This window comes from Pleurodeles waltl, chromosome 10 (genome assembly GCF_031143425.1).
Source record: "Pleurodeles waltl isolate 20211129_DDA chromosome 10, aPleWal1.hap1.20221129, whole genome shotgun sequence".
Taxonomy (NCBI): Eukaryota; Metazoa; Chordata; class Amphibia; order Caudata; family Salamandridae; genus Pleurodeles; species Pleurodeles waltl.
Window position 1 is genome coordinate 493,998,682 of NC_090449.1, and position 14,320 is coordinate 494,013,001.

At 42.9% G+C, this 14,320-nt stretch overlaps 1 protein-coding gene across 5 annotated transcripts in view; it reads left to right on the top strand.

The window, feature by feature from the left end:
- CDC25A (cell division cycle 25A) overlaps positions 1-14,320 on the top strand; it is a 179,736-nt gene that overhangs the window by 66,476 nt on the left and 98,940 nt on the right. For all 5 annotated transcript variants that reach the window (XM_069210821.1, XM_069210824.1, XM_069210823.1 and 2 more), the window contains exon 15: positions 11,618-11,748. In XM_069210821.1, coding sequence (XP_069066922.1) covers positions 11,618-11,748 — 131 coding nt within the window. The remainder of the gene's footprint in view (positions 1-11,617; positions 11,749-14,320) is intronic.

Genomic DNA, 14,320 nt, shown 5'->3' on the forward strand with positions numbered 1-14,320 from the left:
AGAATCTAATACTTGGAGCCACAACCAGCACTACAATCAAGTGTCTCCTTGAGAGGGAGGGCTCATCTATCCATTCTCAAAATTCTTTCTGTGAAGGCAACATGAGCTGGATTACTCTAACCAGTATCACTCCTGGGCATCATAACTTTTTCTTTGTAGTCCCATATGTCAGACTACTTGTATATTTACTGCAGGAATGTCTGGAAGAAAAGTAGTGTTCAGGGGACTGGGAAGAGCAGCTAAAATTGACAAACTATGCCACACTGTTCTCCTATGATTGTTTAAGTGTATGAACACGCTACATGGCCTTACACAGCCGAAACATTTCACTCCTGTCTGTAATGAATGTATCCGTGAAAGCTTTGGCAGACCACATGGGATCCTTGTGGGTCCATGGTCGCCAAAGAAAAATCTGTACCATATCAACATTCCACAATGGTAGGCTGTTTCTTGGCTCTGAAACCTTTCCTTCGTCCATTTCTGTAACAGTAGTAGTTTTTCGATGTGACAATACATCCGTGCATCGTATCCATAAACTGAACAAAATTGAGGTCTCAAGCTGTGAGGAGAATTATATTTGAACTGTCAGTAGGGGGACATTCCATTAAAAAACTGAGCACAGCAGGCATCTCCCAGAGCATCATAAGTGGGTGCAAAAATACTTTCTGCAAGGTAGGTTTGCAAGTGGGGCCCTTGGCATATAGACCATTAAGGAGAAAAATTTAAATGTAAAGTTCACGTCTTTTTTTTATTTTTATCCACACTCCTAGACCCCCAGATCTGGGGGAGGGAATGAGGATCCGTTTTTAGATAGACTGGTCAAGGGCATTCACTTGCACTTTTCCTTACATCTTTCCTCCACAAGGTGATGCAGTGAAAGATCGCAATTTTTCTCATTCTTCTCTGTTGGCAGAGACCACTGGTTCTGGATCTACTTTAGCTGTTGCTTATGACACAAGCTAGAACTGCTTTCCAGGATGCCGGGCATAATCATTTCAAACCTGCACTTGCTGAACTTCACTAGCTGGCTCCTGAGTATCTATAATAGGACCCTTTCAGGTGAATGAAGTGAAATTCTCCAAGTGAATGTATGGAGGAAAAAAAAGCTGACCATCTACACGCTCTTCATATGCCTTCAAGTGGAAGAGGTTCTGCACTTGATGGTTTGAGGTGACCTAATAGTGTAAACTGCTGCCTCACCTACTTTATTTAGCAAATACATTCTATCCTTCATTTTCATTTATTAAGGTGTGTTTGGTGGCTGCCATCACTGCCCATAAAGAGATCTCTTTACCTTTTTAACCGTTCCAATCGATAAGGAATTTCAGTGAGGAAAAAATATTAGTGCAAACAGCTAATTTTGAGTTATGGTGCTGTGTCCACTTAATTGACTTCCTTTAAACCACCATAGCTATATAATCACTGGTTTACAAATGGCTAACTTACTTCTTCCAGGTAAACGCAAGTGTAAGGAAATGTCTCCTTTTGTGTGATTACATCCAAAATTTTGGACTGGGGCTGCTGGTTTTTCGACTAGGCTGCCAGGGCCTAGTGCTCTGGCCCTTACAGTATGTTTAATTGGTTACCAGGCGTACCGTGGGCCTGTAAATTATGCTTTCCTCTTCGACTGAAGCACATATTATGAAACCTAGAGTGTGATAAAGCATAACTCCCAGTCTCACTGCGGACTGGTAGAGCAATTAATACACTGCTAGCTTGATTTTGCCTCTCTAACCTCTTTCAAAGCACACACCTTCCTTTTTAATATGTCACCCTTAAAGAAGGTCTAATGAGCCCTAAAGGCAGGGTGCACTATTACAGAAAGCACGTTTACCGTTAGAGCATGTGAAGTCATTAAACACCCTGCATTTTTGTTTTTAATGTAGTAAGGCTAGTAGACCCCCTGGTGAGTTGCTGACAACTTGAATCACCAAAATCTGCTTTATTCATTTTTTTTTTTTTGTTTTGTTAATCATACGCAGAATAAAAAACTGTAATTAACACTAATTCATTTACAGCTAAAATATAGACTAGCTCCAACACTCCTTAAAATGGCCCATAAACTCAGACATAACATTGCAAATATACATAGTTGGTGTTTTGCTTTTCACTAATGACCGAGCTGACAAATCTCTGGAATGCACCTCTTAGTCCAAAGAAGACATTATTTCACTAAGTAAGGTTCCTAAAAGGAGATCAGCATGTTGAAAGCACACGTTTAAAAAAAATAAAAAATAAAAAAATCACAACAATCAAATGAAAACATACCAAAATGATTCTCCACTGCAATATACATAGCAAATATATGCATCTATATTATAATGCAAATAATGAAGTTAAAATGCATCACTGTAGGGCCTGGCAGGTGCTTCATCTTTCTCAAGCCAGCAAGCCGATGACCCCGTTTGACGGAGAGAAAAAGAGGTCTCTGCCCTCACGGGAACTCTGTATCAGGCATCTGAACCCTGATTGGGGCCACTCCAAACCTCCCTGTCGCACTGGGTCTTTTTATATCTTAAAAAAACAAAGAAGCTTTCTGGAAAAAAAACCCTCATTTTGCGATTAAAACATGCTGGCAAGTTTAGGTATGCTTTGAAAATAACACATTGGGGTTGGGCCACAATCCCAAGATGTCAAGTCAAAACAAGGCTGTTCGCTGCCATTTGAGTACATCCTTATCAACCAAAGCCATTGGTGAGAAAAAGCATGAAAACAAGACAGAATGCACAGTTTACAACGTGGAAAATTCCGAGCAGCCTTTAACATGGCAGTGTCTAATGCTACGATGAAGTCAATAGGCATAATTAATCTAAGGCTAAACTGAATACAAAATGCAGTCTAACTGGTGAACATTGGACAGCTAATCCAGGTGCAAAGTGGTGCAACTCAGTCAGTGGTCAAAACACACATTTCACTACAGTTGGTAAAGATTGTAAAAGTCCATAAGCTGGGCGACATTGTACCAAATCCATAGATCTGAACAGTGCTAACAGCCTTATTTGTATCTTATACAAGTTACAGAATAGAATTGTATGAAGGGTACTTTGGTCACTTAACTTGTCACACCGGCATCTTTCCACATGCCGCAACCAGTCGTTCATAGCTGGAAAACTCACCAAGTGGTGAAAAATGTCCACTTTAAACCTAGTTAAAACAAATCTGTGCTGGTCTTTGCTCACCTCGGTGAAGTGCAATTGCATGCCAAATAAGCTGCGTTTTTCTTTATTTTTTTAATTGTAACACTTGGCTTAAGCAGTTCTGCAGATAGCCTTAATTATTGAAAATGTGACAAGCACTTATTCTTCAGGGATTTTCTTGCTACAGTCCTTAGTTTCAGGTTTATTAAATTCTTGATGCCCCGGATTGGTCAAAGAAATTCTCAACCTAGTCTAATCACTGTACTTGAGTGGACCTGAGACACTCCCCAATAATCTTGATTCAACTTAATATGCTCGGAGGGCAATACTTTGCCAGTAAAAAAAAAAATAATAATAATAATAAAACGGTTGACTATTAGCTAAACTTGAGAAGAGAACCCTAATTCGCCATGGCACACATAAAATGGGCTACTCTGAAGCAAAAGGTTATGGGGGTGGGGGGGCGAATGGGTTCTCAATAACTTGCAGGGAATTCGCTATTTACATAACTCCATAGGCCTGGCTCATACAAGGCTGCAGACATACATTTAGCCTTACAGACTTCTAGTAGCCACCTAGGAAGTTTCTTTCCAAGATTCCAGGCAAAGCTACGCAACGCTGTTAGTTTTCTGAAAAGGTAACCTCCTGGTCTTGATTGCTGTCGACCACGACCCATACTGGTCAAACATAACCCCCAAATACGAAAAGGAATTACCATAACCAATTCTTGTGCCTTTTATAATGAAACTGTCATTTCGATATCGCTTTCCCACACCTCATAGCAAATGGCTTGCTTTTATTGACTAATAGTCCTAATTCCTCCCATATAGGATAAAAATCGCATTAATAACTACTGTAGTGCAAGAGGTGTGCATGCTATGAGCACAGCATATAGCAGTGCGGGAATAGGGCGATATCCTATTTGGGGCAAATGTTTACAATCAGCACTTAACGTACTGCCCAAACTATCAATATATAATTACTATGCTAAGTGGCAGGGTGCATTCACCTGATAATCCATACCGCACTTTGGCCCTACAACCCTGACACATTTGCCTGAGGAATTGTATAATCGGTGGGTCCACCCTAAGATTCATCATCATAACCCACAGTTTGTGAATTACACACTCTCCTGACAGAGCAACAAAAGGCAGGTATAGTCTCCCTTGTTTGATAATGTAATATTTCTGAATCAACATCTTAAGATTGAGTCCCTGCTCGACAGTCTCCACTCCGGCACAAAACCAATACTGTAGGTCAGATAATGCATTCTTCTCCTGAGCTCAATTCTGTAATCTTTCCAGGACAATACGACCTGGCACTTTCAACATGGTCTAGTAAAGAAATTGGCTGGTAACAAGTTGGACTATGCCTGACCTCTCCCCCCCCCACCCAAATTGGCACAAATAGAGATTCCGTCCAAGTCTACAGAGAAATCTGGCTCTGCGCCTTACCACCTTTACCTGCATTTAAGGCTGTAATAACTTCCTCGAAGGTAAATACAAGATTAATTCGAAAGTTAACAGGTCCAATAGAACAGTGATCAAGGGCCTCGTTATCAACTAAACTTAGCCTATCAGGAGGACTCAAATAGATGACCGCAAACTGCGCGATCCAATCTGCCTCACTAATTGCAATTTCCAGGCATGGTCTGTCGTCTGACCTGATATAAGGAGAATTAATTACGCATCAAAAAAAGCAGAAATCTTCACGAAGACTGATTTCTTGCAATTTATCCCACAATCCTTCTTTCAGCACTTTTTCCTCCGAATTAAAACTCAATTATAGTTTTTCCTAGCAGCCTGGATTTTGTGACTTTTAAAAAAAATAGGTCTCTAGCTGGCAGTCTGTTTGCACCCTGTCCAAGTAGGGACCCTCACTCTAGTCAGGGTAAGGGAGATACCTGCTCAGATAACCCCTGCTTACCCCCTTGGTAGCCTGGCACGAGCAGTCAGGTTTATCTCCGAAGCAATATGTAAAGCATTTGCACATAACCCACAGTAATAAGTGAAAACACTACAAAAGGACACCACACCAGTTGTAGAAAAATAGCCAATATTTATCTACATAAAACAAGACCAAATAGGATAAAAATCCAACATAAAGTAAGAAAAATGAATTCTGCAAGATTTACTCAAAACTGCAGTTCCTTGAAGTCGCTAGCTCAGCCTGGGGCTATCACGACATCGTGATCAACAAAACCAACAGTTCAGGCCGGCCTCAGCGTTGCGGGCCACCTACGGTGTCTGGAGAGCGGCGTCACTGACGTTGCGGTGTTGGTTCTGGAGTCGGTGCAGGAGTCTCCGGGCGCTTGAGGTCACATGCTTTGCAGATCGAACTCCAGGCTGAAGTCAGGTGCGCCGGCGTGGATGGTGTGACGTGCAGTGCCCACAGGTCACGCAGCGGCTTGGTGCGCGTCAGTGAGACCAGGGGTGCGATGTGTGGTGTCCACAGGTCACGGTGCAGGCAGCAGCGGTGTAGTTGCTGAAACGCTGTTGTTGGTAGGACCAAGCCAGAGGTGCTCGACGGGATGGTGCTTCGTGACCCTCACGAGCTGTGTCCACAGGCCACAGTGCAGGCAGGATGCCTGGTGACGACACAGGAGTTGATGGTTCAGGCGTCGGTGGACCGGGGCTACGGTGCGGGATGGGATGGTTCTTCGTGTACCTCACGAGCTGTGTCCACAGGCCACAGTGCAGGCAGCGGCGCCGGTGTCATCTGGAGCAGCGTCGGGGATGCCCAGGCTGCTGTGGGAGCAGGCGATGCTGCAGTGTGGGCCCACAGGTCACGGTGCGAGCTGCGGCTCGGTGAAGTCGTCTGATGACGGCGTTGGTGAGACCAGGGTCACGGGACAATGCGACTCCGTGTGGCGGCGTCAGGTCACGGTGCAGGCCAGGTGGTTTCCCCTCTTGAACAGCACAAAACATACAGTTCCCAGTGCTGCAGGTCGAGGAAACTGCAGTCTTTGGTGTACCTGAGACTTCCAGCAAGAGGCAAGCTCTACTCCAAGCCCTTGGAGAATTTTCTCAAGCAGGACACACAGCAAAGTTCACCCGTTGCACTCTTTTCAGGCAGAAGCAGCAACTGCCAACACCCCAGACCCCCTTTGTGTCACTGTCTAGAGGAGTGGTGTGAACAGCCCAACTGACCCACACAGACAATCCACAAACAGGCAGAGTCACAGAATGGTATAAGCAAAAAAATGCCAACTTTCTAAAAGTGGCATTTTCAAACAAACAATTTAAAAACCAACTTCACTAAAAGATGTACTTTTAAATTGTGAGTTCAAAGACCCTCAACTCCCCATTTTTATCTGCGCTTTAAGGATATTTAAAGGAAGCCCCCCTGTTAACCTATGAGAGAGAGAGCCCTTGCACAATGAAAACCGAATTTGGTAGTATTTCACTGTTAGGACATACAAAACACACTAGTATATGTCCTACCTTTAACATACACTGCACCCTGCCCATGGGGCTACCTAGGGCCTAACGTAGGGGTGCCATACATGTAGTAAAAGGTAAGGTTGAGGCCTGGCAAATGGGTACACTTGCCAAGTCGAATTTGCAGTTTAATACCGCACACACACACACTGCAGTGGCATGTCTGAGCCATGTTTACAGGGCTACTAATGTCGGTGACATAACCAGTGCTGCAGGCCCACTAGTAGCATGATTTACAGGCCCTGCGCACCTCTAGTGCATTTTACTAGTAAATCAAATATGTCAATCAAGGATAAACCAATCAACCGTACAATTTCTATAGGGGGCACTTGCACTTTAGCACTGATTAGCGTGGTAAAGTGCGCAGAGACAAACCAGAAAAACGGACCTAAAACAAATAGGAGGAAGAAGGCAAAAAGTTTGGGGATAACCCTGCAAAAAGGGCCATTTCCAATGGTGACTAAAGCTTGGGCTTTTAAGCAAGCCTGTTTTTAATATACTAGGGACCTTAGTACAGAACCCATCAAACCACCTCTTATTATTACTGCCCCTGCTGGCAGCCACCAGTTCATCCTTAATGCCCCTAGGAGTCCTCTGGAAACCCTCAATAATATCTTCAAGACTGGTGTCCATAACTAAACATTTCTCAGTGGCCTGTTTATTACCACAAATCAACTTTATCTAAAAACTTGTGAGAATCTATTTAAGACCATCGCAGGGAATACCCATTATGCCTTGCAATATCAATATCACCCACTGTGGAGTACTTTTAAATGTAGCACCCGAGCTGATCAATCCTTGAACAGTAAACCAAGCCAATACTCTGAGTAATGGTCACTACATGCAATAGTGTGGGTAGTAAAATTTCTAACCCTCGCGGCAAGTCGGTTACCAACATATAATCCGTCCATTATCTCTCCCCCCGTCCATTAAATGTATACATAAATGGAACTGTCAGGGAACAAATCTCGTTACAAAATGCCAGATCTCACACACTATGGTGACCTTTTTTTTTTTTTTAATATTGAAGTGTGAATGCCTATCGTACCCACTTTCACTTATGCCACAGATCTTATCTGATCCCTTGGTGCACAATTCAACATTAAAATCCCCTTCCCACAGAAATACCACATCCTTATAAATCCCATTCCTAATAGCTTCAATTTTTTTAATTTTTTTTAAATGTTATTATTGAATCAGAAATGATTTTACCTCCGCCTTCAGGATGTTATAAAAATGAGTTAATGCCAACACACATGTAGCTGAGAATTCAACAATTCGAATCTGATTTAAGGATTGTGGAACTTGTGCTGGAAGCCATCGGTGAATAAGACATATAAATACAAATCCCACCCCTTTTGCTCTCCCTGAATTCTATGGCACTGCCAGTGGTATGAAGGGTTCTGTAGCCATTTAGATGAATTGGGTTTACTGCCCAAGTCTCTTGAAAACAAAGTATGTCAAAGCTGTTTAAAAATTCACTCCAGTTTATTACCAATTTAGTCAGCAAACCTGCCACATTCCAAAATGCTACCCTTGTCTTCACTGTACCAGATACAACTCTAGTAACAGGAAGGACTTCCAGGGAGTTATGACTTAACCCTATCCCATCGTCCGGCCATCTGTACAGGGGGAACTATTGCACCATTACCATCAGGGCTATTAAGCTCTTTTAGCAGACCACATTTGAATCCAGGATGAGGCACCACCCTGTCCCCTGTTGAGGGAATTGCAGTAATATCAAGTCCATATAGTCATAAGCCTTCGAGACTTGAAAAACCGTTACTAGTAATGAATGGGGGAAATCTTTCACCCCGGCTTGAGGAGCAATTAGGCGCTTCTGCCAGTCATAAGATTGCTTAAAGTAACCAGGGGGCAGTCATGATTTGGTATCTCCTCCCACACACCCACTCTATTTGATATAGTTACTACAAGGCGCGGAGTTTTAAAGGACATGACCACACAATCTTCCTATAGCTTTTTCTGTCCCCTCCCCATCCATTTCACTCCCATAACCATTTTAATATCCTCAAACAGTTTGCGTGAGAGCCTGGATTCTCCCATAGCCAATGTATGGCTTTAGTCATCCATGATATCCATGTTTCTTTAGTCCCCGCTGCTGGCGGGAGGTTTGGTACATTAGCCAACACCACCATATAAGGTGATGCAGCAGGCAGTAAATCGGGAAATTTTAACTTTTCCAACCTTGTCAGCTATCACTTTATCCTTTCTAGACACCTGTTCTAATGCTATAGAGCTGTGTTCCCGGCTTAATCCACTTGTATTCGTTTGCACCATCAGAGCAGAATGTCCACCCACGATCTGGTTGCCAGGCAAACATCCTACTCTTACCGTCTGATGCACTGCAACCCCCAGTTTGCATAGCCCTAGTAGCTATATTATTAACCACACCATGGTACATAGTAAATACTTTTTGGGGGGGGCTGGGGGGGAGGGTGTTAACCACTCTTGGTGCCAGAGCTGATTGTAGAAGCTGTGCACAAGTGGAGATCATATGTTCTGTAATTTACCAAAAGATTCCAGGGATTGTACAGTATTTAACAACTCCTTAAACTCCTCCGATGTAACCTTGGCCATAATTTCGTTTTGGGTGGGCGCTTTACCATGCCAAATTTATTAGGTATTTTATGGTCTAGCTTCACAGTCCGGCCTACCCTACCTGTTACTTGGCGCTTCGGTAAGGGTACTGGCATTCTATTCCATTTTGGCAGGGGAAATATAGGGCGCTGAGTGGAAAGTGATTGTTTTTCCTAAAATTAATATCTTTAGATCCGGATCCCCCCCCTGTAGAGATGTTTATAAGAATGCAACCTATATTATCTAGTCTCAATTTTTGTGTAGCTTTCTTATTTTAAGTTGGGGTACTTGATGCTTTATACTTGTTCCTCTGTAGTCTGTGCCACAGCTACCCAGGGCTCAGCTAGTTTTACAAATTAACTTGATGTGTTACAAAATTATGCTATTACAGTGAGGTGTCAAACACTGTGTAATTATCCACCTCTCTTACTCTAAGGTTCATTCTTCACGGGGAAATAAATGCAGCTATTGCTGCCCTGCTGCTAAATGTCCCCAGTCCAGACATTTACAGAGCACCAGCCAAGAGTTTGGTTTGCATGTTCGGCAATTAATATATTGATTCAAACGCTAGGACATTCTTGGAGGTCAAGCCTCCTGCTCATAATTTTCTTTGAATTTCTTTGGTGCTTCACATTCAGAGTGCTTATTGAGGGATGAGCGTAATTTAGGTTATGGTTGTGAGCTAATATTTTATGAGTATCGAAGAGATCCAAAAAGAAAAGTTAATTATCTGTAATATTTCAGTTATAGGTATTTTTATTTTCTTTTTTCTTTTTTTAAGCTATACGCAATACAACCTATCTGTTTTCTAAATGCATGGCAACAATGCTGTAAAGGCAGTGATGTAGTTTAGCACAGTGGTGTTAGCTACTTGTATTATACTTTTAATTTGACTAATTGGGTGTACTTTATAACACCAAAATATAATAAATATTTCCTCCTTCAGTTGCTTTAATTATAAAAAAAAAAAAATTCATACTGGTGGTCTGGTCATCCTGCAGATGTGTAGATATTCCTAGGTTTCAAAGAGAATTACCTGTGACGCATCTATGATTAGGAGTAATTGACTTTTCCTCCAGCTGTAGAATGCAGTGTTCTCTGCTTTTTTGTTTTGTTATGCAAATCTAACTACCAAGCAGGAGGTCTTTGTACAAGAAGAGGACAGATGGGGACAGTGGGGATTTTTTGGAATGTTTAGTTGCATTGAGGGGCTTATACACTGATAGAGATGAGCCTCGTATCTTCATCTAGGGCTTGATTTTACTGAGTGATATAGGGAGTGACAAAACATCTCTGAGTTGCAGTGTACATGAAGCTTGTACAAATGCTACTGTCCTCACCACTGAAATCTGACTAATTACCACTGTACCTGTCCTTTCACTGTGCTTTTGTTCCCAACTCGTCTTCGCCCAGCCCTTCATAACCTTATGTTACTTCCCTTATAGGGTGCCATGTGATGCACATCCTTTGAACAATGAAGGGTAGTGGTTTCATTGATATTAATGGGTTGGGGAGCACTGCCACAGATAAGATTACTGGCGAAGGGCATTGTGTAAATAATGGCAGAATGAGGAATGGCAGTTTAGGGTTGCTAGCCTGCAGCCATTTCCTGAGTCCAGCTGTTTCAAAGTTGATTCAGATAGCCTGCAAAGTTTGAAAAATTTAGTTATTGATGCAGGTTTTTCATATAAATTTGATATTGAGCCACAGGATCTGAAAGGTTAACCTTGAAATATTCCAATATCTTCTGGTGCACCGAGTAAGGACCTGCCTAGGTGTATTGCTGCACAATTTTGAGAGAAAAGCCAAAATGTTTTTTATTTTATTTTTTAAGTACAATTTCCTTAAATGTGTTAAAGGGCATTGGTGATAACGTGGAGAGTGTGTCACTTACCAGAACAGTGGTCTCCAACTAATGTTTCAAAAAGGGAAAGGATTTACTGAGGCAGTCTTTTATCTGGCATGGGCTGGTTGACAATTTGAACATAAATACTGATGGTCAGAAGCCGTATTTGGCGTGTGTTTTTTTTTTTTTTTTTTTTAAGAGAACATGAACCAGACAAGGTGGTTAAAGTAATTGCACATAGATTATGATTTGTGACATAATCGGCATCATCAACCAGTAGATTACATTGTGTGTCCCCAAGGGGGATTTGTTACAATTTGAAAGTATGGTGCGTCTATTTTTTTTTCTCAAGTTTGATGGATGGCTTTTTAAATTAATTTTTGCTTTCAAATTGTTGTGCAGGTATTTGAAATAGACCTTGTACTTCAAGGCCTCTAATTTTTGCATTTTGTGTTGCTTGTGTGACCACGCTTTAATCCATGAGTTGCATTAATTCCCCACTGCTCTCTTCCGTTATTCTTGCATTTTTTGGATGGAGGCCAGCAGCCTACTAAACATAGATTCGTTACTCATCTTTTCAAAATGTTCTTTTTAAGGGTGCGGTCAACCTTCACATGGAACAGGATGTTGAATCCTTGCTGCTGAAGAAACCCATTGTGCCATATGAAGGAAAGAGAATTATAATTGTTTTCCACTGTGAGTTCTCTTCGGAGCGTGGGCCTAGAATGTAAGTTAACTAAATATTTCACTGAGGTAACTCCAGGTTTTGACCGGTGTTTATTCCTAGGAATGAGTGAGGAAATGGGACGTGTTATTCCAGTATTGGAACTTTCATAGATTCACATGTCATTCCCCGTCGTCGAGATGGGAGTCCCCGGTACCTTAGAAAAGCCAATGTCCCCAAAGACATAACAGCAATAACTCACACCTCTACTTTTAGTAATATATCCAAGTCCTTATGTGAAAAAGGACCAAACTGCAGCCTTAACCAATCAGAAAACCCCACCCTCTAGAACCCTCCTGAGAAGCTCCTGTACCTCAGATTTTCTTCCGCACGTCAGGCTAGGGAGTCTCCTCTGAGCTCTGCTCATTTTGTTCCTGTTGAAGTAGATTTTGCCACTACATCTGGATTTCTTCATCATTGCGTTTCTCATTCACACTCAGAATTTCTGGAGCCTGACATTATCACCATAATGTCTGACAGAGGAAAAGTCTCTTCAGAGCCTGCTGTACATGTTGAAAGAAAAGGCTCCACTCTGAGGATCCACATAGACTGTATAGGTTGCCTCTATCCTGAACATTCTGCTGCTGAATGCAAGGTATGTCGTACTTTTTCCTGAAACTTTGAAGGATGGAGAGGGAAGACTGCTTATATGGCTCCAAAAGCTTGAAACAAGGAAGAACCCTGTCTCAGATTCTGACAGTGAGGAATCTTCCAGGTCTTCTGAGAAATCCCAAAAGAGACCAAGATCGCCTCATTCTGAAAAGCGATCAGGACACCCCTCAAACATTCAAAAAGACCTCACAGGGGTCTGGTGAAGGCCGCAGCCTATCAACATCACCTCATGCATAGAAATCTTCCTCAAAGTGTAAACATCGGCCTTCAACTTCAAAGGAGGGGTCTAAATCTTCTTCAGAGCCTTCCACGTCTCCACCGAAAGTTCTTACTACTTTCAGAAAGCCACCTTCAGCCCCGGATGACACGGTTGACTACGACTCTACTGTCGTCAATGAGAACATATACAGCGGCTGCATCGACAACGTCGACAGTTACCAGCCTCTCGACTGCTTCCTGTTCGTCGTATACGTCGACGGTAACTAAACCCAGACTGTCGACATTGAAGAGAAGGATGTCGTCTGATTCAGATGGCACTGTCGTTGACTATTCAGATGACTGCATCGTCGGCGACACCGTTGACCAAGACCAGAGGCGGACTCTCGCGGATGGATACTACTTCGTCAACAGCACCGGCGTCCACCATCGACGATAAATTCCGGTCTTGACTGGAAAAGGGGATGTAACTCCGCATGCCACATCCCCAAGTAAGGTGTCACCTTTTCTTCCAGCCCATCTACTGGAGGAGGATTCTGATGATGGGCCATTTGCGGCAGCCCATAGTCCTTCCCCGCTCTACATTAAGTGTTGAAGAGGAATATTCTCAGCAGTATTATTCTCAGAGACCAACCAGGTGTGCCAGAGCATATGGTCTGTATCCCAAGTTCCCTTATCTCTGATCTGCAGGTTATGTTGTCCGATTACAAGAAAAGGTTTCTGTCGGCACCACAGTTGGAAAAAATCCCAGCAGAACCTTCACTGTTGGTCCCTGCCACCCCAGTACCACAGCCTATGTGGGGGGTGGGGGGAGAAACACGTGTATGAAGCCTTGCAAGTGATTTAAAAACTGATACACCGCCAGATCATTGGGGACCCTACAGTTCAAAAAGTTGCCTTTTCGAGCCTCCAGGGGTCATGGAGTCCCATCAAATAGAGGGAGTTTTCAAAACTTTTGTTATCCCTCGTATGCGACTCAGCAGTTCCGACCGCAGTATTCAGAAACAGCCACCCCTAGCCGTCCTGTTCCATGCCCCCTAGGGGGTAGAGCGCGTCAGAGCAAGGATGCAGTTCAACGCCAATGACCGCTTACAGGCTCCGGCTACATCCCCACCAATTCACAGAATAGGGGGAAGAATATCTCACTTTTTTCGGAAATGGCAAGAAATAACATCGGACCAGTGGGTATTATTGATAGTTAAATATGGCCACACTTTGGAGTTCATCCAAATCCCAGCTTCACGCCCTCCACATAGCTTCCTTGAAAAGCATCTAAAAACTCCGGCTGAAGGTCGAGACCATGCTAAAGAAGGGGGCTATAGAGTTCCTTCAGAAGAGGGCAGTTTTTATTTTTTTATTTTTTACTCCAGTTTCTTTCTAGTACTCAAAAACTGGGAGGGATGGCGTCCCATTCTTGATCTCGGGGACTTTAGCAAATACCTCAAACCTTTCGCATGGTCACGTTGCAGGACTTCTCCTCCACATGAATCACTGAGGCTTTATGGCAACCCTGGATCTACAGGGTACATACTTTCAAATCCTGATTTCATCTGCTCACAGAAAATATCTGCGTTTCACAGTAGCCGGCAGCCATTTCCAGTTCAGAGTTCTCCCATTTGGCTTGAAATCTGCCCCCAGAATCTTTACAAAGTGTCCAGCTTGAGTAGTGGCTAGGCTGAGTAGGAAAAAATCAGATTTTTCCCATATTTAGACAATTGGCTAATAAAAGCGTGGTGATATCAAGAGG